Source organism: Calonectris borealis, chromosome 14 (assembly GCF_964195595.1).
Source record: "Calonectris borealis chromosome 14, bCalBor7.hap1.2, whole genome shotgun sequence".
Lineage (NCBI taxonomy): Eukaryota > Metazoa > Chordata > Aves > Procellariiformes > Procellariidae > Calonectris > Calonectris borealis.
Genome location: NC_134325.1, coordinates 13,210,105 through 13,235,167, shown reverse-complemented (window position 1 = coordinate 13,235,167; position 25,063 = coordinate 13,210,105). Strand labels below are relative to the sequence as shown.

At 34.2% G+C, this 25,063-nt stretch overlaps 1 protein-coding gene and 1 long non-coding RNA gene across 8 annotated transcripts in view; both read left to right on the top strand.

Moving 5' to 3' along the window:
- Positions 1–25,063, top strand: part of ELP4 (elongator acetyltransferase complex subunit 4) — a 153,207-nt gene that overhangs the window by 4,327 nt on the left and 123,817 nt on the right. For all 7 annotated transcript variants that reach the window (XR_012675758.1, XM_075163267.1, XM_075163265.1 and 4 more), the window contains exons 2-3: positions 1,547–1,582; positions 13,224–13,345. Coding sequence is in view for 6 of the 7 variants with exons in the window: in XM_075163267.1 (XP_075019368.1) it covers positions 1,547–1,582; positions 13,224–13,345 (158 nt within the window). In the remaining variant the exon portion in view is untranslated. The remainder of the gene's footprint in view (positions 1–1,546; positions 1,583–13,223; positions 13,346–25,063) is intronic.
- On the top strand, positions 1,590–9,382 carry LOC142088191 (uncharacterized). Its single transcript, XR_012675759.1, has 3 exons — positions 1,590–2,851; positions 4,447–4,504; positions 8,462–9,382. It is a non-coding gene; the product is annotated as an uncharacterized LOC142088191 (long non-coding RNA).

The window sequence follows — 25,063 nt, the reverse complement described above, 5'->3', positions numbered from 1 at the left end:
TATTATGCGACAATATTAGCACTTTTTGGCCTATGGGAGAGAAATTTGCTTTTTCTCTTCCTTCTGGGTATACATCAACATTACAGGTGCTACAGACATTCGTAGTCCCACCAGCAGAGCTAAAGATTAAGAAGTTGATCCAATCTCTATTGGAATCAATTTCAAGTGAAGTTTAATGAGTTCTTAAATTGATAGACTGAATTATCCTGTTCACTGGAGTCCATCTATGCAGTCCAGAACTGACTTCTTTTATCAAGAGCTTTGGATATTGTGCTGATGTGATTCAGTTTGCTCCTAACTTGCTTTTAAAGCAGTATGTAACTGCAGAAGACATACTGCAGTTTCCTTCATGCAAAACACTGCAATAGGCTTGTTACATACATCTGAACACTTCCAGGAATTTTGAGCTTTCCTGTCACAGTCTTATATGATTGTGCAATAAAATATTTGTAGTCTGATTTCAAGTTATTCCACTATTTTCAGTCTTGGAATTCAGATTATAAAACAGTTTACTCTTCACCTAAAATAAAATATTAATTCTTCTTTCACCATCTTTGTTAAAATTCCTTCTTGGGACAATCATTTAAACCACTGTTACATAATTATGCTTGCTGTCTCTTCAAGGAGGAAATAAAGCAGTCAGGATGGGGATTCATAGATTTTTTTTTTTTCTGGTCCTCCACACATTGAAATCAATGGGATAAGAATCTATGTATCAAAACATATTGGGAGTATTCTATTCTGTCTATTATTCATTCAGTCATCTGTGATTGGAACTTAAGTGTTGACTGTAATTGTTTAAGCAAAAAGAAATAAAAATAATAGTGGCTGTGTATAAATCCATCAAAATTTATTTTTATTTTGAACAAATATTTCAATCAACTGCATTCATAGAATTGTTTTTATGTCCAAGACATACTATAAAAGACTTTAATAGTATAATTTTTTTTTGGATGTGTGTTATAATGTTTATGATCTGTCAGTCCAGGTTTCATTGGGTGAAATCCTGCCTGCCTTATTGTCGTGTCTGTTTTCAGCAATAAGATAAAAACCAGTGGAGCCAAGATTTTGCCTGATTGATTTGGGTAGGAATTTGCTAGCCTCTCAGTAGGTCACTTTACATACATGGTTCTTGGTCCAAAGGAATATCACTTGGTAGTGATTAATACGGATTTAATTTGGAGAATGTTTACTCACTTGAGTCCTCCAAGTAAAAATTCGCTGGCTCAGACCATACATCATTATTGTAGTACTTGAGCATAGTTGCGTAGAGCTCTGCAGGATCTTTTTACCGCAATGATGATAGTACAGTATATTGTGAAAGTAATTGTAATGTGTAATATATAATTACATGTAATGTATAATTATTTCATAATAGAGAATTGTAGGAAGTATTGCAAAGGTAATTAAAATGTTGTTCACTTTTATATTTTTAAATTCCCTGTTATCACCTTTCTTTGACTTATAAACTAAGAAAACTTAATTGTTCTCTAACATAGTATTAAAATGTAGTCTTACTTTATTCTTCATTTTGTTTTGTTTCCAGGTGGAGGCGTAGCTGTTGGAACCCTTCTTCTTATTGGTTAGTATAGAATATATAGATACTTGAAGCCATATTCTGATACGTTTTGCTTGATTTAATGTATTTATCAAATAACCTCTTTCCATTGTTTTTTAAACTCAGACTTTAAGAAAGTGTAACTCTCAAGCCCCATCACTTTGGGTAGCCTTCAGAGTGGACTATTGTCCATTTGAAGAATTATTGGAGGTGGATCAAAGCCTTAATTTTTAGACAGGTTTGAGCCCCCAAGAAAAATACCACAGAATTCTGTTTGAAAGCAGGGCATTTAGCAAATTTCAGGACTTTTTAGGAAAAATTTCAAATTATTTAAGATTTTCTAAACTACTTGATTTCGTGTAAGAGTCAGACTGTTTATCATCACAAAGATTTTTTTTTGAAATTTGGCTTTCTGAGGAGGATGTGAAATACAGAATCTTTAATCTTTTGGTTGCCGGAATCAATGAAAAGAAAGCTGATGGAAGTCTGCTTTCTGTCAGGATGTGGATGAGGCACACTGAGATGATTAAATAGGTTACAACAGAATTCCCTTTGCAGGCTACATTGAAACTGTCTTTGTATACTGTACCGTGTCTCCATTGCAGCTGAGATGCCCAGCTTTCCTTTCTATTTAAAGTGTAGCAAAGGGGAAAAGGACTATTGTACACATACATCTTGTCTTCATATCCCCAGGGCACATATGGGACCTTAGAGTCAAGAAACATTTCCCAGCCCCCTCAGCTTAAGCATAGCCACCAAACCCACAGGGAAGACTAACTTCTTACAAGTTAGTCTTGTAAGTGCTTGCAGTTTCAGCGTGTAAGACGATTGTTGTTGCAGAAGAGAAATTGAAGGAGATACCATCTGATTTGTCACATCAGTTCATTAATCTTGGGGTTCTAAGGATACTAAACTATTTCAAAATGATGCAAGGGTTGAATGGTGATAGAAATGTTATTTTTTTCCTATTTTAAATGTTTATCAGATAAATGGTTCTTATGAGAAACTTTCAAACTTATTACTTTCCTAGCAAAAAGAACTGATATTACAGGAAAAAAATGAAAGAGAAACAAACACCTGTAGTTATGTGGAAAACATCTGCATCTGTAATCTGTGTTCACATCTTAAACAGTATAACAATTTAAATACTACTTTTTGATACCAAGTTGCTGGAACAGAGAACTAGGAACCTAGGGACAACAGATCTAGCTCTTGGCTTTCCAGTCACTGCAATTTCTCTGAACTGTTGGAGTCTGGAAAGTTGTGTGATTGTTTTCTCCCACTGAATAAGAGGTAAAGTACCTCAATTTCCTTATTTGTAGGAGTGATGAAAACATACATCACATTGCAAAGCTATTTGAGATACCACAAGCAATGTCTGAGTGCCTACATATTAAGTGCCAAAAATCCTGCATTAAAGCCTTAAAAATGAATTTATTATTTTAAGTTAAAACAGGGAATTACAGGAGGACAGCTGTCAATAGATTTGAAATTGGTAGGTAAAATCTGGAAGGTAAAAGTAAAAAAGGTGTTATTACAGCTAAAAATGCCAGTTGCTTATTGCAGAAGATTCGAAGTGTAGTAAGGCACCATTTTGGCTAAATCTTGAGCTTTTGAATGCCTCACAGGTTGTTGAGGATCAGTGCAAAATTGTAAAATGGAGTGTACAGATAAATCTGAAAACTCAGGTACAGAGTAAGATACAACTAGCAAGAATTATCAAGAGTAATATGGATTTTTCTTAAGTACCTCAATAGTTATGAGAAGTCCAAGAGAAGGGCTGGTTGATTACTTGACGAAGGGGAAAAGCTAGTCATAGCTGATATTGAAAAAGGGGAAAATTGTAAAAATTTTTGTATTAATCTTTACCCAGAAGGATCGCTGAAATCTGATGACTATCGAAATTGAGAACAGTGTCTAGATTTCAGCTTTGCCTAGGGAAAAAGCAGACTACTCTATGCGTATGTGATTTGGGTGGTTTCAAATAGATTGTGCCTGCAAGAGTATTTTAAGAGCTTGCTGATGAAGTGTTAGGACCATCAAGGTTTATGAGAACTGGTAGAGGACAGCGAAGGAAAGAAGACTAGAAAATAGAAATACAGTTTCTATGTTTGAATGCCGTTGGAGGAGTTGCTGAACTGTAGGACTTGAACTATAGTTCAGAAGAAAACACCGATATAAGTGGCAGCCAGTATGTTGAATAATCTTTCTGTGTGAGAGAATGAACTTGTGGATAGAGGATAAGCAAGACATGCCATTTATCTTCACTTTAGTAATGCTTCTGACACTATTTCAAATGGCATTCTCATAATCAAAGCGAGGAACCATACTCTGTTCATTTCTAATATGCATTTGTGGTGTTTATAATGCAAACTAGCTTCACAATTTAAGAGATTGCCATTGCATCCTTCCCATTCTTTCTTGATGTTCTGAAGTAGGCTTTTTACTTCTAAGAAGTTTAGTCTCCTGATCACTTGAAAGTTATTTCTAGAAATATCATTTAGAATTATTGGCATCAAATTTATGCAAAGACAAAAACATCATGTCTCTAGTGATAGGCACTAGTAGGCTAGCAGCTGTTCAGAGTGTGGCTGCTCAGCCTTAAGAAAGATTTAATCAGTAATTTTCAGTCATTTTCTGAAAAGGATGAAAACAGTGTGATCCCAACATTTTTATCTGTGTTTACTTTCACTGTGGAATGACAGCTGTCACTTGGGAGACTGGACTGCATTTGTATCTAGGCTTTTGGTTAAAATCTTTTGAATTGTTATAATATTTTGAATTAGTCTTAACACTAAAGAACCTAAGAGTGAGGTTTGGGGAGAACTTACTTGAAGTCTGTTTTAGCCACTATTGGGATTACATCATGTTATCTTTTGTTGGTATAGGGCTCATGTGAACCTGCACTAGAAGCTGAATAGCATTTTCTGTTTGCCAGTGAGCAAGGTAATTGCTCTTATTATGGCTCGTTGTTACTTTAAGGCTAGTTTTTATTTCTACATTTTATCCATCATTAGAAATGGGTGTTGCTGTCTCACTGAATCTTAGAAAATCATGATTTTTATGTAAAATGTATAAATTAGTGTATGTTGTGGTGCAGATTAAGTAATTTGAATAGTTGCCTGCCGGAAAAAATAACTAACATTACTAATTCCATATAAGCCACTATATGTGTATCAATTTAAGTTCAGATTTTTTGAGAAAACTGAATTGATACAGCAGTTCACTATTGCTGAAAGAAGTTGTCCAAATCCTTCTCCCCATTCTTGCCTGTGCAATCTTGTTGTTCCTTGAGCTGGCGCTAATGCTTTTCAAGTCCAGGTTGACAGAAAACTCGCCCAGTTCAAGAGTTTTCTGTCTGTTTAGTGACCTGAATCAGCTCGCTAACATGCGAGATGAGTACCAGAGCCAGCGCAAGGGAAAGGAGGACTGCACAGTGAGGACTAGGAGAGAAAGTAGATGGCCTTTTTCAAGGCTGAAAGTGCCAGTTAAATTTAATTTTCTCATGAAATTTCACCCAAATTTCTGTGAATTCAGGAAAAATGATCGTTTTATCTCTTACTGCTTTCAATAAAGATCTTGTTTTTCTCACTCAATTTGAGAAGAGCTGTAATCTAGCTATGGGCAAAGGAAGAAGAAAAAAATGTTAGAACCTATCATATTTTACACAGATCAGAGATTATGAAACTAGATGAGTTTTGTTTTTTCTTCCCATTACAATATAGTAAGTAGATGAACTGGGTGGCATCAAATGAACCTACTAGCTGGAAAATTGTCATTAAACAAAAGAAAGTTCTTCAGATGGTATGCAATTAAGTGGTGGAATGCTTCACCATAGAGTGTTATGGATGTAAAAAAAGTCATGGTCTCGGAGAGAAACTGGGCAGCTTGATGGAAGAGAAAGCCATTTGCATTTCTAGGTTAGTGGATACCAAGTCTGGCTAAGGAAGTCCTTGAGCTACAAATGGTGGGAGGCCGAGCAAGTGCTTGGGTGAAGCATCACATTTGCTTGTTGAGTTCTTATTACCTCTTATTACTTCTTCCTAAATATCTGCTTTTGGCTACTTTGAGCATAGGGTTAGTTATCCATTTGACCTGACCTTAATGGCACCAGATGAAGCGAGTACAAAGGCAGTGAGCTTTGTGTTCTAATGAAAGACATGACAAGACTCAATGATTTGAAAATGATAGGATTTTTACCTGGATTTTTTTTTCCCCTCCTCTGAGTGCATAGCTGGCAATACTCAGGTGTGGGTTTTGATTTACTTATCCCCTACATTGGTTGTTTATTTGTGATCTGATATTAAACTTAGCTTCACAGAAACACGATGGAGAATCTCTCTTTTAGATTTGAAAGCTAATTTTTTTTCCAAATAAAACTTACCATATATTATTTTGAAACATATAATTATATACAAAAAGTCTTAAAGTAAGAACTATATTTATTCATGACTCATTAGTCTAAAAATTTTTAAACTAATTTTTAAAATTGGTGCAGGTAGAATTGTAACTGCATTGTTAGAATATCCTGTCAGCATACAAAAAAATTCTGTCATGAGATTAGTCTAGGCAAGCTTAATATTATACAGGATTGAAGCTGTCAGTGATAAACCTCCTAGGAAGATCTTTCTGCGTTGTACTCCAAGTGTTATAAAAAGGTTAAATTCTTCCCCCTTCCTTCAACATTCTCTAAGGCAAGAATAAATTGCATTACTTTTAGCTTAGCTCCCTTTGCAAATTAAATGCTCATCTTCATTATTTGACACATTATCTTGGTTAATTTAACCAAATAATAGTAGATTCAGGGTATTAAAATATTTATTTTAACTGTTGTGTTCTGGAGATGTAGTAATGGCACAGGTTACTTGATAAGGCTGTAAAATATTGTTTGAAATATAAGTGCACAATTTTTTAAAATTTAATTCGTAATGAAGAGCATCATGTTTTCAGTTGAACTTTATTCTATAATATATTCTTTTGACAGTGTTTTATTTATATAAGAATTAGAGAGTTGAGGCACATGATAGTCTCATGCAAGATCCTAGCTACTAGAGGAGCTTGAAACTTCCTGGGTTTCGTTCATATAGCAAAAATGTTTTGGATTTTAACTAGTACTTTAATTTCAAAAGATCTTACTGTACTGGGTTTATAAGTGGTAAAACAAGCATTCTGACTCTGCGTGAAATGAAATTTGAACACTATCAAAACAGTTTGTTCAATATGAATGTGAGACCACTTGTTTGTTGTTTCATCTTAAACTGCTCCAGACGATTAGCTTTCTAGAAGAATCTCCCCTTTCAAAACAAACAAATAGTACAGCTGTTGATTAAGCACACTCCTTTCCCCCCTCCCCTTTGCAATGTACTCCAACCTGTTGTGTGTCTGTTTTGCCGGAAGAGTTTCCAGGAGGATGTTATTTTGGTTTTTAAATATAAGCCTTGTTTATATGGCACATTCTGCATAGTACGTTACAGTGCACTCAAATAGGTCTGTCCTGGGTACCCTCTAAGAACCTATTCTTACATACCTTTAAGATGCTCTAGATTTGACAAGGTCATTGACGGCTAAATGTTTTCAAGATTATCAGTAGGAGGGTTTTTGTTGGTAGCTGAGGTCAATTATTAAAAGTTAAAGTTGTCTGGTTAAAAGCAGGTCTATACTTGTACATTCTAAGCCTTGAAGCAGTTTCAGCTACTTTAATTAGCTACTATTATTTTTGCTAGACATGCAATTTAACCTGACTGGTAAGAGCTCTCTTCACTTGTCAATATAATTAAATTTATCGTCTTTTTAAAGTTGAAAAAGATAATCTCCGGAGAGGTACAAAACAGTGATTTGCTAAATATAATTCTACAAAATACAAGTTACCAGAATTCACCTTCCTGAAGTATGGCCAAATGCCAAATATTGTAATTTATATGTTTGACAACTCCATTTTGGCATGTGCTAATTAAATGCAAGTGACACAGAGTATATCCCCTCAAGCTTAGTAAATGTGGACATTAGTAAAGTATCTTTTAAATGGAATTTCAGATTATTAAAATAATCGCATCTTATAACCTGCAGCAATTCAGAGAGATGTTTCATAGCTACAGAAAGACACACCTTAGGTCACAGTACCATACTGTAGAACTATCTGGTGAAAAAATGATCAATACTGATAGACTATGACAGGCTTTTGGCAGCTTTAGGGCAACCTGTCTAGACTTTGTACAAAGAAAAAAGAATAAGCTATAAGCTTAAGCTATAAGCTAAAATAAGTTATTACATTGTTGCAGTCTTATTTTTTCCTCTTATAACTCTCATAATTTTAAGCAATTATACTACAAATTATCTCTGGAGTTTTTCAGAGACTTTCATGCTGTTTAATATACTGATGTTTAAAAGTCACCTATTATAAATATGATCTATACATATTTGTTACCTTATGGTGGATTTTCTTCCTGACTTTTTGTTCCTTTTCAAGTTATAGTGCTTATCCTCCGTCCCTCCCTTGGAACATAAATACCTCTGTGCAGCGGGAGCAGTTATGGCTAGAGATTTTTCCTTAAGGCCACACATTTACATATCAGTTTCCATAATTAGATGAGATTTTTGTCCTTGATTTTTATATACATTATGCCTCACTCATATCTGCTCTCTTGGTCCTGTGTGCTCTAGCTAAACTCCAGTGCCTTAAAATTTTGTATCTAATTCAGTGGATTTTTCCGAGTAGTAGCTACAGACAGTCCATGCACAAAGGTGTTGAGAATGTCTCTTATGTGATCAGTAGCCTATACAGTCTAGGGGTCGAAAGAGCTATAAATAGGAATTGGTCTTTATCCTTAGTTTTCAACATGGTTATATGTTGGAATTCATTGCACCGAAACTGACAATACTGCTTTTTCTTCATGACTATTTTAGCCATGAAAGCATGCTGTTGTGGAAAGAGACCAATGGATAATGATCACAATAAACTATTTTATTTATGTCCTTATCTGTAGGATCAGAAGAGGTTTTGTCCTGGAGACAATATGCATAACTTCTAGGTAAATAATCTCTTTTCCTCGTATAGTTTTACGCTTCACTAGTTACTCACCTGCTACTTAGCTGTAGAACACTCTTTGTTCAAAAAGAATCAGAGAAAGCTGCGGACTGTTGTGTGACTTGGGGTGACTGGACCCAGAAAAGAGTCTGTAGCTGCAAGAGTCTTATTTGTTTATGTGTCTTATTAGGTAGAAGTAAAGTTCACAATGAAGGCTGCTGACGGGATAGCTCTTTAGTATGGAGGCTAAGAATAAAGATTTGGGCCAGGCTCGTCTTAAGTATCTTGGCTGACTAAAATGCACTTAAGTGTTAGTTCCTACACATATAGAATGGAGGTAGTTCTTTTGGATGTGGGTGTGATTTGGAAAAAAAAAGATAACAGTTGAGAATTTATCCTAGCCATCAAAATAGTAATTGCAAGTGTTATCAGAAAGCAAATACACTTCAAAGTATTTCATTCAATTTATCTATGAAAGTAATCAGTGAGCTACTGAAGTACCTGTGCTAAATGATTTGTTTGTTTATTTACAAGAAGAAAGCTGTACTCCTATGGTTTTGAATAGTAACATAACTATTGAAGCCAGGGTACAATGGATGCTATCAGAAAAGCCCCATATGGGTGCACTTTAGATCTTTTGAATACCACAAAAGTTTAGTGACCTAGAAATGAATCAATAAAAAGCCATCCTCTATGTGACAAATTGAAGAACTGAGGGATTCTTACAGATGCATTGACTTTAACAATTCAAGATACACTGTTTGTAAAGGCTTTCTGAGACACATTTAATCCTTAGAGTACTGTAGCAGACTATGAGGTGTTTTATATTTAGATCACTCTCCAATAGTTCATTTCCTATTTTTACTGTAAGTTTACTGTTGTGAAAATCAATGTAAGAAGACTAAAGGAAAGGCTAGTGCTAAAATGATGTGCCTTACACTGAATGTAAATGTTTTTAATTTGCTAAATTGAAAATTCCTTATTGTTTTGCAAAATTGTTGCAAAATTCATTATTGTTTTGGAAGGGTATGGCAGTGCGAGAACCTCTTTAGTCCTGTTGTATTACAAATAAGTCTATCACTCAACAAAATGAATTATAGTCTTAGATAGATCAGTAAAAGGGCTTATATTCCTGTTCCCCATTGCTTCACTTCTATAGTTTGTTTTAACATTTCAGCATTTCAAATAAAATTTGAGTAAAAATTCTTCTTAACTACTACAGCCTTATTTCCTCATAGTTTAGTTGAATAATCATCAACATGCAGTATGATTTCTTATATTTATCCATGCTTTATGGAGTTTCCATATTATGTTTGGCACAAAATTGAGCATGTTGTTTACTGTCTAAGGAATAATTAATATAAAAAATGATGATCCAAAAAGACTCTCTGTATAGTTGCGGGCACATACACAAACCATAAAATAGTTCGACTAAGTAAGATATTGGCTTATACTCCATTAAATCTCAATTAAGTCCTGTCCATATGCAACACAACTCAGTGTTTCTGTGCCTCAAATGATGAAGGTGAACTTTAACCTGTACATAAAAATTAAGAAATCAAGATTTGTGATTCACCAAGGATGAAGTAAATGTTTCAGCTGGGGATCCTTCCAGAGCGCCTGTCTAGTGTTCCTTTTCCTCTTTTGTTCAAAGGAAGGGAGGTCTAACAAAATTGTCTCCCTTCACTGACACCTGCTGCAGTGATGTGATTATATGGGAGGCTTGGTGGCGTCTTCCAATTTTTTTATAAAAAAAAATTAATAAGTAGATGTCATGCTGTTACTTTGATTTCTAGAGGGCTTTGGTTCTTAAATTGAGAGCTTCATAGATGGAGATTAGCACACGGAAGTCAATATACTGTGAATAATATATTACCAATTATATTGCAGTAAGCAACCAAAGCATAAATAACTAGAGAGCACCAACATTTAGGGGGCAGGAGCTGTATGTGTTCCTGGAATCCAGTTATAAACTGTGCATATGGGTTTTTTTTTTTCCTCTTGTTGAAGCAGTTTAAGATCTAAGCAGGCTCCAAAAACTATATTTACAAAATAAGGCTGTAATACTTCTTCAAAACTTTAGACAGTGTCAGTTCTACTTTTTGCTTCTGCAACTGCAGTGTTTCAGTTTTATCTGAATTGAGTCTTGTCTCCATCCTAGTCTCATACATGGACCTACACCCTTAGTCACAGCACAATGTATGGAGCTGAGTTACTAGGAAAACAGATCTTCAGTAACACTATTAATGGCTTTTTAAGCATGTGATATTTAATTAAGAGCTCCAAACTTTCAAGGAAATTGCAGTTTGTAATTCTGTAATGCTTTTGGAAATCAGTCCTGCTGAAATTTTAATAGGGAACCCAGCGCTGTCAACAGTAAGCATTTGTCAGTAGCGTACTTTTCACGGTACTGATCTGTCCATATTTTTCACTAGATTGTTATTTTTAAAAAAGATAAATGTGTTATTGGAAGTATATTAGAAGGCTAATATGGCCTACTAAGCAGGGTAACAGTATTAAGGGTAAATTATATTAACACAATCTGAGTTCTTAAAACCCTCAGACTCTACAAGAAGCTGGATATATCAATGGCTAGTACTAGTAACAATAGTGTTGTAATTATTGTATTCCCTTTGGCTTATTTGGATGTCCAGTTTTATGTAATTTCCTGTCTTAGCAACTGTGTTATGGAACATTTTTCTCTATCTCAAAATGTTGCTTTAAAGTCACTCTTAGTTCATTTCTTGGGTTTAATGAAAGGGAAACTTTTAAATAAGTATTTCTCCTTAACAACAAAGTAGGTAATCTTGCTTTTATATCTTTAGGGATTATTCTGAAGAAGGAGGAAGAAAGAAATAAAAGAAATAAATTTTCCAAATTTTAAGTGTATACCTTTTAACTTTAAAAAAAAAAAAAAGTATCCCAAATACTAAGTTTAAAATTGAAATAAAAAAAGCAGGAAATAAATTCTGTTTTGCCCAGTATCCCATGGCGGATGGGAGGTATGTCTGGGAGAACTGTTTCTTCTCCAGTGAATTTGAAAACTTTGAATTTCTTTCTCTTGTTAATCTAAACACTGAAAATGTCAGTACTTGTGTATGATATCAGGAGTGTAGCAGTGCAACACTATTTTTCTGTGATTTGTTTCTTAAGTTTCTCCATTGCTATTAATGTTCTTTCTCCTCTTTGGATATACATGTCCTTTCTTCTTTTCCTCCCACCCCACTTCATTGGTTCTTTTTGACTCTTAAGCTCCAAAACATACTATTCTGGTACATATCAAAGTCATATTCTTTTTGTTTTCCTTCTTTAGTATTTTTTAAAAGTTAGATATGAATGACAACTTTCTTATTTTCAGCCTTTGCTATTGGTTTTGTGGTTTTTCTTTTAAAATTTTCATATGTGATTCATAATAGGGGGGAAATTGTTTCCAAGTCACGCAAAGAATGGATTAAGAGTCTTGTTGGTTCTGTATGAAGAAAATCTATCTTTCTGTATTTTTCTGCCACAACATCCCTGTGTATTATCTTCCAGCAGCCAGATTAACAGATAAAAAAATGATACCTTACATTGTTGCATTTACTCTTCTCCCAAACAAAATATTTCGGGTATCTTTCTAAATAAGTGTCAGAAATATGTTGCCCCAAAGGGCATAATCTAAAATTTTACTGGACAATTAATCGGGTAGTTATATGGTTAGGAATATTTTTTGCTAGCATTAACATTGCTATTGTTTATATTTCCTAAAAATAAAGAAAATCAGAGATTATTCAAATTTCAGTTGTTCTTTACTCATTCACTTCCCCCATAGTTTTGAGTTATGATAAGTTTTAATTGTATGAAGCTTATTAAGACTTTCTAATTCTGGTAATTTCTGATACTTAACTTGCCACAAAGAAGCTGAAGGAAATATTAGCCTTTCTGAAGTCAGTAGGAGTTTGTATTTTTATTTCAGTACGCTAGTGTTCACAATGTCTGTTAACAAGTATTGTCTCACTTCTTAAACTATAAGTTCATGTGTCTTTTGAATGTGTTCGTGATTTTGCTCTGGTTAGCTTTCAAAAATGGCCTTGCAAATGGTCTATTTTTTCAATATATCCATTTGTTTTGCCTATTTTTGTAGTTCTCACAGTTTTGAAAGAAATGCAGATGTAAGAATGTCTCTATAAGAGATGATACCTTTATATAGCTTTAGCATGTCAAATATGATTAAATTTTGAAAAACATCAATTAATAGATATTTTAAGCAAGTTGTTTAATATTTTAAGCTTTAAGAATATAAATATTAACACAGTTCTCCCAAATGAACAAAACCCTTTTCCATTAAACCATGGTTTCAGTAATCTTAGTTGATACTTATAGGAAAACTTGTTAGGAAGATAGCACTATTGCTGTATCCCATCTATATCTTAGAGTCGAATACATGATTGAGAAGTATTTCTCTGACTTGAAAAATTAGGAATACGATATTAGCAAGCATTATTTTTAAAGCTTTGGAATAATATTTTACCTATTATCTCTGTTGTACATTATATACTCTAGGAGGTAGACCAAAATAGGGCTTTTACAGTGTTGTTAAAATACAAGTGGGTGATTTATTGAACAAAAAAGAAAAAATTCCAACCATTCTTGTTTTCACAGAGGAAGATAAATACGGTCTTTACTCCAATTTGTTGTTCAAGTACTTTCTCGCAGAGGGAGTTGTCTGTGGACATGACTTGTTTGTTGCTTCTGCTAAAGAGCATCCTGACAACATCTTAAAGGTAAAGAAGACTCAAAGCTTTTGACAAGTAAAGCTGTAATCTCTTGATGAATTTAGATACATTTTAAAGTGTATATATTATGTAGTAAGAAATTAATTAATCTTGGTGTTCATAAGAATGTGTTAGGAATTGCTAGCCTCTATCTACGGACAATGGAGTAAGATCCTCCCAAGGCCAAATCAGACTAGGAGCCTGCTTATCCTTTATTTTGATTATGGATGAAAATCAGACAGGCTAGCTGGCTTAGTTGAATAGTTTGAGTAAACTCAACTGTTTCCACCTGTCTATTAGGAAGAGTAGTTAAGCTGCTTCCAATATATTGTGGTGGAAACAGTGTATAATTTGTGTAGATATTTATTGTAGTTTCCTATAGAAAGAAAAATACCATTTAATATCTTTATGACTTCCTTTACACGTACTTTTCATTCTGACTGTCTTTTTTCTGCTAGGAAACATGGTCAGCTTTGGATCAGGTCATATAGAAAGGTTCCTTTCAGACTTCAGTGAGCTCCTAATCAAACACTGATAGTTTCCATTATAAGGAAATTATATAAGGGAAAAAGCCTGATCAACACTGCAAAAAATGCTGAAGTGTGAGGATAATCTTACAAAATTTCATTAAATATTTTATGTCTTTCTAAGGCTGCTTTTTTCTAATATCAAAAGTAACATATAATTTACTGATTACTTCTGCATCAACTGAAGTCTGGCTATTTCCTTAAGAGTCTTCAGAGACTGTTTCTGGACAAAATGATTACTTTTCTTTTTTCCTACCTAGTGATGGTAGATTCTATGCCCTATCTGTTTAGTATTATCTTCAGTATTCAGGAAAAAGTATATTCTTAATGAAATTATATGATTATAGTTCTGAAAAATCTAATATTTTTTTTTATGAACTTGAACCTAAAGAGGGTTCATTTAGGGGTGAAATTTTTATCATTTGTTCTTGTGGTTTAGAATACAGCCTAAACAAATGGGTAAGAATTTGATTGTGAAGTATGAATTACATAAGAACATGCTATATTTTTTAATAATACTTGTTTTTAAATAACTGATAATCAAGTCATTGACTCTCTGACTGTACAATATATGATCATTGCAGTTGCTTTTGTCATCAAAATTAAATTATTCAAATTAATTTTTTTTTTATTGCATTGCATTAGAATTTCTTAAAACGGAGTAGCTAACATACATTTTATTCTTCTTTCATTCACCTTTGAATCAATTGTTCATAGCATGTCATATTTTTCCTAGCTCCTGTTCTTTATGCTTTTGCAAGTTAATCAACAGACATTGTTACATACATCTATCCTTCTTGTACCAATTTGAGTTTGTGGTCAGTTAGTTTGATGTGACTTACTGAGCTCTATTGTCTGATTTGGAATAAGTTTTCCTTCTTACTTTTCAGGGGTAGACACTAGGTAATAACACTGCATTCCTCTGTTGTAACTCCATAGTGGTGTCACTATAAGAGATTATAAATGTATGGACAATATTACTACAGGAAAGTTGAGGAAAACATAATTTTGTCTTGTTTTCTTCCTCTGTGTGTTTATATATCCAACAGTACTCTTGTCTATGCTTTTCTACTCTTACCTTGTCTATTCAACACTTCCTTTGCATAACAGGCAAGGCACAGTAGAGTTGATTTCTCTGATTTGTATTGCTGTCTTGAAATTGCTTCAATGAAGTAACCCTGTAATATGCTAGACATCAATCTAGAAAATTACGTACTTTCGCACTTGGAAAGCTTAGGCACTTCTTGAAATGCTCATATGTGCTACCTAAAAACCATTATTGCTTTACCTGGAAAAACTGGCATTGGCCACAGTTAGCTCTCCAAATCACAGAGGTAGAGGAGTTTTCCCTATGGCTGTGTCACTTGACTTCTAAAAGAGACGACCTTCAGAAGTTGTCTCCTGTCACAAAAATGAGCTGTTTGGGATTTGGATGTCTCCACTAAGCTGTTGAATAACATTGCATTTTATTTAATGACATTAGTAATTAATTTATTTTCAGGATCTGATTGGACTGTATTCTTTACTGGAAAGGCAACATAGATTTGGTACATATCAACCCGAATTATACATTTTACGATTGTTTTTGTGTTTTATAAAATTCAGGTATGGATTCAATATATGCTATAGCTGGTATTCTAATTAACTGGTATTTTACATAAAGGCAGTTCCCTAACTGCCTTATGTCCATATTGTGTGGTCAGTCTATTTATACATTCAGTTCTCTGCTGAGATGCCATAATTGCCCTATTCTAATTTTACGATGTGATTGGAAGTTTCTTGAACCTATAACCAAGACAAATATTGCTGGTAGTAGGAAGGGGAAAAGACATTCTTATAGACCATAATTATCTTGAATTGTGTATAACTAAAAGACAAGCAGAGGATAAAAAGCCCTGATCAGCTGCCTAAGATATATTATATTACCACCCACCAATTTATCCATCATCCTTTGAAAACATATTCATGCCTTTTGTAGTCAAAGCTCCTTCAGGAAATTGGCATTAAGACGTAATGCTGAAAAATTATACACCTCTGGTAAAACCTACAGAACTATATACATGCTGGTTTTTAGAAAGTATTTTAAATATTTGAGAGCATTTCTGTTCAATCTATATTCAAGAAAAGATAGCTTTTTACTATAAGGGTATAAGAACTGGAAATAGTGTACAATATAAGAAATAGTATGGTGTATTTCTGTGATCGATCATAAAATAAGATTAATTGCATTGGTAAATGTAAAACTAATTTAATAATAAAATGACTGAAGGAAACATTCTATCTTAACATTCCATTTTCAGTAACATACCTTATGAAGTTTAGACTACAAATTATGAAAGGCTGTTATGTGCTCAAGCTTAAAAACAGAGAGAAACTAATAAAATAGATGTGTTTTTTTCTTGTATCTATTTCCTTAACTTCACTGTGTTTAGTGGCTATATGTTTTTTTATAATTCAGCACTCTAAATGCCAGCAATTTTGAATTTGCATATAGTGTGTGTGTTTGAGAAGGGAACATACAAATTTGAGTATATGGTTATATATATTACAGAGGAAATCTTAACTTAAACACTGTTATGCTTTTTGTAAAAAACAGTAAGAAAGGGGTTTGAATATTTCCTTGAACATCACTGTAGCCAAAATTAGAACAGGCTTGCATCCACTCCAAGTTAGGCTGGGTACCAAACTGACTTCTGTAACTATATAACAGCTTAGTTCTTTACGCCTGTTCTCCTTTTTAGTGCCAAGGTATGATTCCAGTCTTAAAAAAAAAAATTGTATCTGTGATGGCTGCATTTCTATATTTCTCACTTTTTCTGCCTCAGATTTGGCACTAAAATTCTAGAACTGCCTAAACTGCCTATATAAGAATTTCTTTGCCTTTTTTTCCTGAGTAATTATTTTATCTAGACTTTGGGGGGAACTGATTCTCACAAGGTTAATACGAAAAAATTGGATTATATTTGCCAGTTATGAGCGCATCTTGACAATAAAGAGTGCTCTCTGTTAAGTTGCTTTTACCGCGGAGCCTGTGCGAAGTTTGTCTCAAGAGGAAGACTTACTGGTCATTATACATGCTGGGAAACAGAAACCAGCATCCCCTGAAGCCCAATGATTTCCCAGTGGGATCCTGGCCAATGTTACCTCAATCACCATTGCATTGGGAACCTGGAAGCCTGAGGTGGAAGAGTGGGAGGTCCCGAACTGCTTTCTAGAGCTGCATCTGTTCATCTCCTGTTGAAGAACGCTTCGTGCGATTACTGCATTTTTATGGAATTTCTGTTTTCAAGCTGGAATTTTATTACAGGATACTTTTGGACTCTGTTGAGATTGCCTTTTGGAGGTTCTCTTACAAGAAGAGAGGATAAAGAGCACATCCTTGAAGGAAAAAAACTTACTTTGACATATTCTATGAGCCTGCTGCTTATGGTGGGGATGCTTTTGCTACCTCTGCTATAGAGGATAGCCTTATTAGAAGGAAATGCATTCCCCAAAATTCTACCCCCAATCAAGTCCTTTGAGGCTTACCATACTAAGGCATGAAGTGGTATTTACCTTGTACATCTGGTGTCATTGTACTTCCAAGTTTGAAAATTAACAATGTGCAAACAGTTTGCTCTCTAGAGAACTACGTAGAAGATTCTCTTGAGTAGTAAAGCCCTTAGTGTGCCCATGCATCAGATACACAGCTTCACTGTGTTTGCTGGACGTATCCTGAAGTCAAGTCAGTCAGGAGAAACCACGCTAGTGGTCTAGGGATACACAGTGAAAGGGAAAAATGCAGCATCACTTGGTGAGGAAGCCAGGAGGTGCTTGTAGGGAAGTATAATGGTTTACAGGGACAAGATTAAAAAAACCTCCAGGAACAAGTTTTTAAAAAATTCCTAGCAAGCTGAAAAGATCTCTAAAACAAAAGTGAAAGTATATTTTAAATATGGCATTTTGCTTTAGTATGTCATTTGGAAAAGATTGAAAAAATTCCACCTCCAACAAGCTGGTTATACTGAGTGGACCTGAAGAACAGAAAGTGCACACTTACTTTTTTCCTACTGAAAAGATGAATGCAGAAAGAATCTAGCAAAATGTACTTTTGTTATTTCCAGGGTTATTCAAAAAAACAACAACAATAAACAACCCACTGAGCTTCAGTGTTGTATTACTGTGTATGCAAACAACCTCTTAAAAGAAAGCATAGCTGTCTACATGGACTTTTTTATTCCAGCAAAGTACATTCAACCGTGATGCTTACATTTTTCCCTCATAGGTATGACTCTAAAACATTGTTTTGTCAAAAGGAAGAATGCAAACCTGGAAGAAATTATCACGCTGGTGACCAGGGCTTTCCAAACTTCCATTTTCAAAGACTGCTATTCCAACTCCTTCCTATCTTTTTGCTACCTGGTGTTGTGAAAGAAGCAGTGTATGAATGCAAGAGGTATTTTTTTGGTCACCTGACATTTTTAGATGCTACATAAAGAAATTAAAAGCATAACAACTTGAAAGGTAAAAATATATATGCAAGCAGGGCTACATTCCTATTGTCCTTTTTTCCCCAATTGTATTTTCAAAATATATGAGCTTGTTACAGTGATTCAGCTGCTGCATGCAGTTAAATGTTATCACTTAGTACACAGAAATCCAATTACAGATACAGCACTAGTGAACTTTCCTACCACCTTTTATCTCTCTTTCTGAAGTAAAGATAGCCTTGTGGCACAAAGACTAAGGTTGAAGCTAACCCTGGCAGCTGTCTCAGAGTTTGAAAGTTTCTTTGAAAAATCTAGTTTCTTTATTATATAGCTCTTGCTCATTTGTTTACTTTTCTTGCTTGCATGTTGGGTAAATGGAATATCTATTTTACATTTTTATGTATTAAAACACAAATATTTTAATTCTATTGTAATACAATTTTCTGCATTACAAAATTGTGTTATAAACTTGACAGAGAAGTTGTATGGGTGTGAAAGAGGATGCTGGAAAAAAATAATCGCTCCTGTTTAAAAAAAATGAAATCCTTTTAAGCAGTACCCACGCTGGGAACTCTCTACAGTGTAAAGCTTAGTCTTTGTCAAAAGTTCAGACCAATCTAATAAAAAGATTTTCCAGAACCAGAGGAAATAAATGTTTGGCTTAAAATTCAGGTTTCCTATCTACCAATCCTTGGCTGTTTATTAGGATATTTTCTTTCATTATCTGAGTTATGAAATTATGTTTGCTTTTAAACACAGATCTTTCTTAGCCTGTTAAATGTATCATAAAAGTAGTAGCTTAAAAAAACCAAGTGTTTAGGCTTCAGTGTTCACAAATATTTTACAAATATAGTTGGTAACTTTGTAGAATTGATTTGCTCAATTACTGAACTATTGCTTACAGTGCTCATCTCTAAAGGTGTTCATGAATAATGTTGTTGTTATTAAATCTGTTTAGGCCAGTGCATTATACGCTGCAGCATACTTTACAGAATTTTGGACAAGGGCACTCTCATTTTTATTTTGTTTCTTCACATTACTTTTTTTAGTGTGTCGTTCTCTTTTTTGTTGTATTTATCTTTTACTTACTTAAGCATCATGAACTTATTCAGAAAAAGATGAAATAAAAAAAAAATCATCTAATCTCCTATGCATTCCTGGTTTTCAATTTTGTGAAATGGAGCCATAGTGCAAGGAAGTTATAGCAAAGAATTCCATGACTTGACTATAGGGTTTACTTCTGTGTATGTGAAGTAGAGAATATATTCTCACAGGTTAAAAAAAAAAACGCCTTAGAGTACTTTCAATTAACCTTTTTTATTTCATAAAACAGAGGAATATTACTTCCCTCTTCTCTTCACACAACTCATTTATCCTGGGTTGACATCCATTTGGTCCTTTTGAATGTCAAAGAAAAATTTCCGTAGAACAGTCTTACCTGGAGATGGAAATAAATTGTTGTACAAGGGCCACTGAAAGGAGAAAAATTCTGTATCCAGCCATTTGTGTTCTTTAACAATAGACCTTGTCTTCACGAGTGTTTACAATCAAAATAGAATCCTCTCCCCTTTTGGGAGTAGGGCCCTTTAAACTGACATTTATATAATACATTATTGAAAAGAAAATATTTACCCTTCCTGACTTACCATCTGGTGTCCTTTAAATACTAAAAATTAACATAATGAAAAAGAGCCTTAAATTCATGTGAGTTTAAAGTATTTAAATATCGTTGCAATTAGAGATCAACAGTGAATCGTACTCCCTTTAATATTTTTTTATTTCATGTTTCTTTAATCATACTTGTGATGATATTGCATGGCAAAATAGTTGCATAAAACCATGTGAACAACATATTTATTGATACATAAATATATTATGTTTTAAATTCTTAAGTACTATTAATTATACAGTTATTGAAACCTGTAAGGATCAAAGGTTTTTATGTAAGAGGGATTTCGCATACAGCTTGGATTACGTTGCTAAATAATAGCACAGTAGTACTTCTTTAGCATTGTAAAATAGCTTAGAGAGGAGTATGATGCCTATAGTTGGTGTAATGCATTGGTAATTAAGAGGGTGTGAGGTTAAGCTTCATTAACTGCTGTGGGATTGTATCTTGGATTTTATTATCCCCTTGAGAACATAAGAAGTGAGAGAGGTCAAACTGTTAGAATCTGATTTTGCTTCGTGCATCTGCCAAAACAAGGCAAGCAAAGTAATGTGGCAGCAAACACATAAAGACCTGGATTGCTAGCAGATACGGGTTGTACATCATTTTATTGCAAAGATAAAAGATTTATTAATGAAATAAATTATTTCATGTTTGCACTAAAACCTTCATAAGCTTGGTTTGTGGGAAACAAAACTATTTTAATTGCATTGTCATTTAGTATTAGTGCTTTAGAAAACCTTTTTTTTTCCCCAAATCTATTTTTTATTTTAAAACATAGCAACAAACTTCCTTCTCTCTTTTTCCCTTCCTACTACATCTCGCTCTAAACACAGAGGAATGCCACAACCAAACTGCGCTTAATAACTTTAGCACTTGTCTGCCTTTTTGTGTGTTCATGCTGCATAGCAAAGACTTGTATTTTAGTTGACCCCAAGAAATGCTGTATATTTTCTTTTTTTTATTTTAACTAACGCACTGCTACATGCTTTGTTTTTTTATATACCTTATGAGAGATTTGTCTTTTTTTAGCCCGGGAGAATGTAACAGTTTTCAGGAGCTGACACACTGATGCCACAAAATTGTCAGTCCCAAAGCTTTTCAAAGCTATATGATGTGGGAGCTGAGATATTTTTAAGCAGAAATACATTAGAGATATTACGGGCTGATAAATCAACTCTCCTTTTCTTACTGTTTTGTTTGAATAACAAACAGTTTTATTTCCAAATTCTGGATGAAATTTTGGAAGTAACTTTTAAACATTTTAATAATCTTGTATTCTTCTGAAATTCTGATTTTGATTCTAAGAATATAAATTAATTTAATCCTAAATAGGCTCACAATCCCAAATACTTTATTAAATTATGATAATTTCAGCAGAATTTAAGTGCTTTTTATATATGATAGAGAAGTACAGTTCTCAAACATAAATAATGATTTAATAACACTGCTGGAAACTGGTATCTTTGTTTCTCAATTTGTAATGGGTCTAGGAGAAAGAGTGTTGTGCTAAAGCCCTGCTTTTGAATCTCACACACACAGATATTTTGAGGAAAAGCCTAGGCTTAGCCATCTTTAAATGTCACTCATAGCAACCATGGCCTCCACTGCTCCCCATATGTGTTCTGCTGTATAGTTTTCAGTTCAATTTTTGTATAGCTGTGCCAGAAGAAGCCTGTGTTCTGTGGCTAGTTTGGCTACTGGTCTGCTTCCAAGGTCATCCTTTCCATAACTCTTTTATTTTTCCTTCTATTTTAAAGAACAATCTGAGAATTGGTAAATGCTTTGTAATTCTTGGACAGTAATTAAACCTTTCATGACACTGAAGAGTTGTGAAGTGTATATCCAACCAGCCAGCCTTTATCTTTGAGAATATATCTATGTTACGACAACTGGAGGCTTTTTCTCACTTAGGTGTTCTGTTTCACTCAGGCACGGTCAGGTTTGGAAAGAGCTATTTCCTTGACACAAAAAATAGCATTTAATTTGCAGTGTCAGAAGAGGGGAAAACCTTTTATTCCAGTTCTAGTTATCATGAAGACAAAAAGGGGATATGAAGATAAAAAGAAATGTTTGGATCATTTAAATTTCAATATTTTCAATATTGCCCATAAAGCAGGTTTATATAACTGTGTTTTGTGTCTGTAATTCTCCCCAGCCCCAAGCCTACTAACAAATTTTAAGCTCTCTCCCTTTCCAAATGTGCTTATACAAAGATCTAGTTAAAAGATTTTTGAAAATTGTAGAGTAGGGTGTATGAATCAGTACATCCTAAGGAAAACATCAGCGATCACCTATGTATTCTGTTTAGTCTTTTACCAGGCTAATGAACGCATGCATGTTGGCTTATAGTCAACGTAGACATACCTTCAAACAGCAACCGCATGTTTTGCCTCTCTTTGATACAAATTAGTGTAACTGGGAGGGAAACAAGGGTAAGCAGAAGCTGGGGTAATAGTGATAAAGTTAGGATGCAAATCTGGAGGTAAACAGTCTTTATTAGTTCTGTTCATTAATCTTTATCTAAAATGTGTTCAAATTACAGATATACTCAGACTATGAATAGGATTGAAATTTTTTTCCTGTTTGTGCTTAAGTACAAGATCTTGGAATGTATTTAACCAAGTTAATATACCAGGTGGAGCTCAAGCAATTGGTCTTCAAAATACCAGTCAGCTCCAAAGGCAGACTCCTGTTTCCAGATTGCAGCTGAATTTTGTACGAAGCCTACTAAGAGGCTATGAAGTTCACAACCACCACATGCAAGAATATGATTCAGGATATGTTTGCTTTAGAGCAAAGTGTTTGTTGGGATAGAAAATTATATGGCTGTGAGACCTAGTAGCCCCAGAAATGTCTTAAGTCTCAGCGCATCATGTGAACGTGTTTCTTGCATAGGGACAACAACATGGTACATCTAAGAAACATATTCTTCAGCTAAACATGGTAGTTATTAGGTAAATGCATTTTAGAAAAGCAACTGGAAATAAGAGTTGCTCTTTGTATGAGAGAGTTCTTCAGGTGCTCCTAGTTCCTTCTGTGGGGCAGCAAGGGACAAGACAGCATAGAACAGACCTAAGCTGATGCATATGCTAACTGCCATGGTACTGAGTCACAGGTTTTCTCATGTTGCTTTGTGTGAATTTAGTCATGTTTAAACAATCATTTTATAATGTTAGAAGTTTTTTAATATGTCAGAATAAAATCTCTTTGTTATGTCAGAAGTTAAAAGTAAACTATATTGGCGAAAAAGGCTGTTTCAGATGGATACTTAGATGAAACTTAGGTTTTCATTTCTGGCAGCCAAAATCTTTATCAGCTTCAGGTGAAATAATTTTTCCTTGAACTCTTAATCTGCTTCATTCTTAGCAACAGTTAGGGCATACCACAGTGCCTAATTGTGTTGCACTGATAGTGTGTGTGTCTGTCTCTGTTTTGGCCTGAGCTTCTCTGGGTGTCAACAGCAAGTATTTGTAATGTCTTCCTTTCATATAGTGCCATGTAAGAAGGTTTTGTTCTCTATTTAACTGCAAGGCAGGAACTTTTTTCAGTGTTAGATGAGGGTATTGAAGTAGCTTGTACTTTATCAGTAATACTTGGAGAACCTCTCACTCCTTATTGTCTTGATCTCTGTTTATTTTAGCATAAAATACAGTCCCTGTGTAAAACATACATTATGTGTGATTATATAAAAGCAAATGTATATAGCTAAATAAATGTCCCTGTCTCAAATTTGTCTTTGCCAATTATTATATAATAACAATGAATCAGTAGTACAACTGGTTTGCAGTGATTCTAGAGGAGAAAAATATTAAATAGCTTTAAGAAAATATTGGTGCCGGTTTTGTCTCTACTCACAGTAAAGGTGAATGGTAAAATATGCCATTTCCTGGATTTCGGCTTTGCAGATGATGTGATAGCTGCGCAGTGATACTACAGCAGGATGAGTTAGCAGCTTGTTATATCAGTGGTAGGATCTGAAACAGGAGCACGCTCAGGGAGTTTGATGAAATGCTTAGGCAGTGATCTCTTCTGAACTGTGGCTGGCACTTGTTTTCAGAAAAAGAGGTTACCCACCACTACAGGTAGTACCTGGAAGCCAGCTGATCCTGGTGAATGAAAGGAAGAGATATCTGGAAATGTTGTTTTGGCCTGCAGAATTATTCCTTTACAGAACTCACTTTTTAAAGGAAGGTTGATTTTATTTATTTTTTTAGTTACTATAATTGAGCAATATTTTGAGATGATCACGTTATCAGCAGCTGTTCACTGAAAAAGGAAGACCTTTTTACCTTAGCCAGCTTAAATCTGTGAATAATTGTATTAGGAAATTAAATCTGCATAATAGTTTAACTGTTTAGTAATTTGTTTTCAAAATAGCACCATAATTGGAAAGTGAGATTAATTAACTCTTTATTGTGGATATCTGAGTTATAAAACTAGAAATTCAAAGTAACATCTTCCTTCTTTTTTAGAAAAATCCTTTATATAATGCTCTTAGAAGTAAATGCAAATAATTTGTATCTGCATATATGTGAAATGCATTGGTGTGCTTGTCAGTTCATGTTTGTATTTATACTTTCGCAGAACCTTTCGGTACCGTGTTCTGTTTTCATTTTCTCCAATCTGTCCAAAGCCTTTGTCTTTGGTTGAAAGTTTCCCTGCTTTCTTTCTGGGTAGATGTAAGGAAACTTTGACAAAAGTAAATTCCTTTTTTTGCTGAAACAACTGTTACAAATCTGTAAATTTAATGAAAGCTGTAAATACTAACTTAAAATTGTAATCTTCGTGTAGCTTTCCTACCCATAAAGCTTAATTTTTACAACCATAGTAATATGAGGTTATTGTATACAAGTGTATCTTTTAAACAAGCTGTAAGAAATCTGAAAATTTAATTCTGTACATATCCATTCTCATGAAGAGCCTTTGCCAGGCTTTTGCGGTTTTGCAGTTCATCTGCAAAAAGAACGTAAATAAAATAGAACTATTTGCTCAAAGGTGTGGCTTGCATCTTCTGCTTAGCTGCTGAAACACATAGGTACAGTTGTTCTAGTTCTGCAAC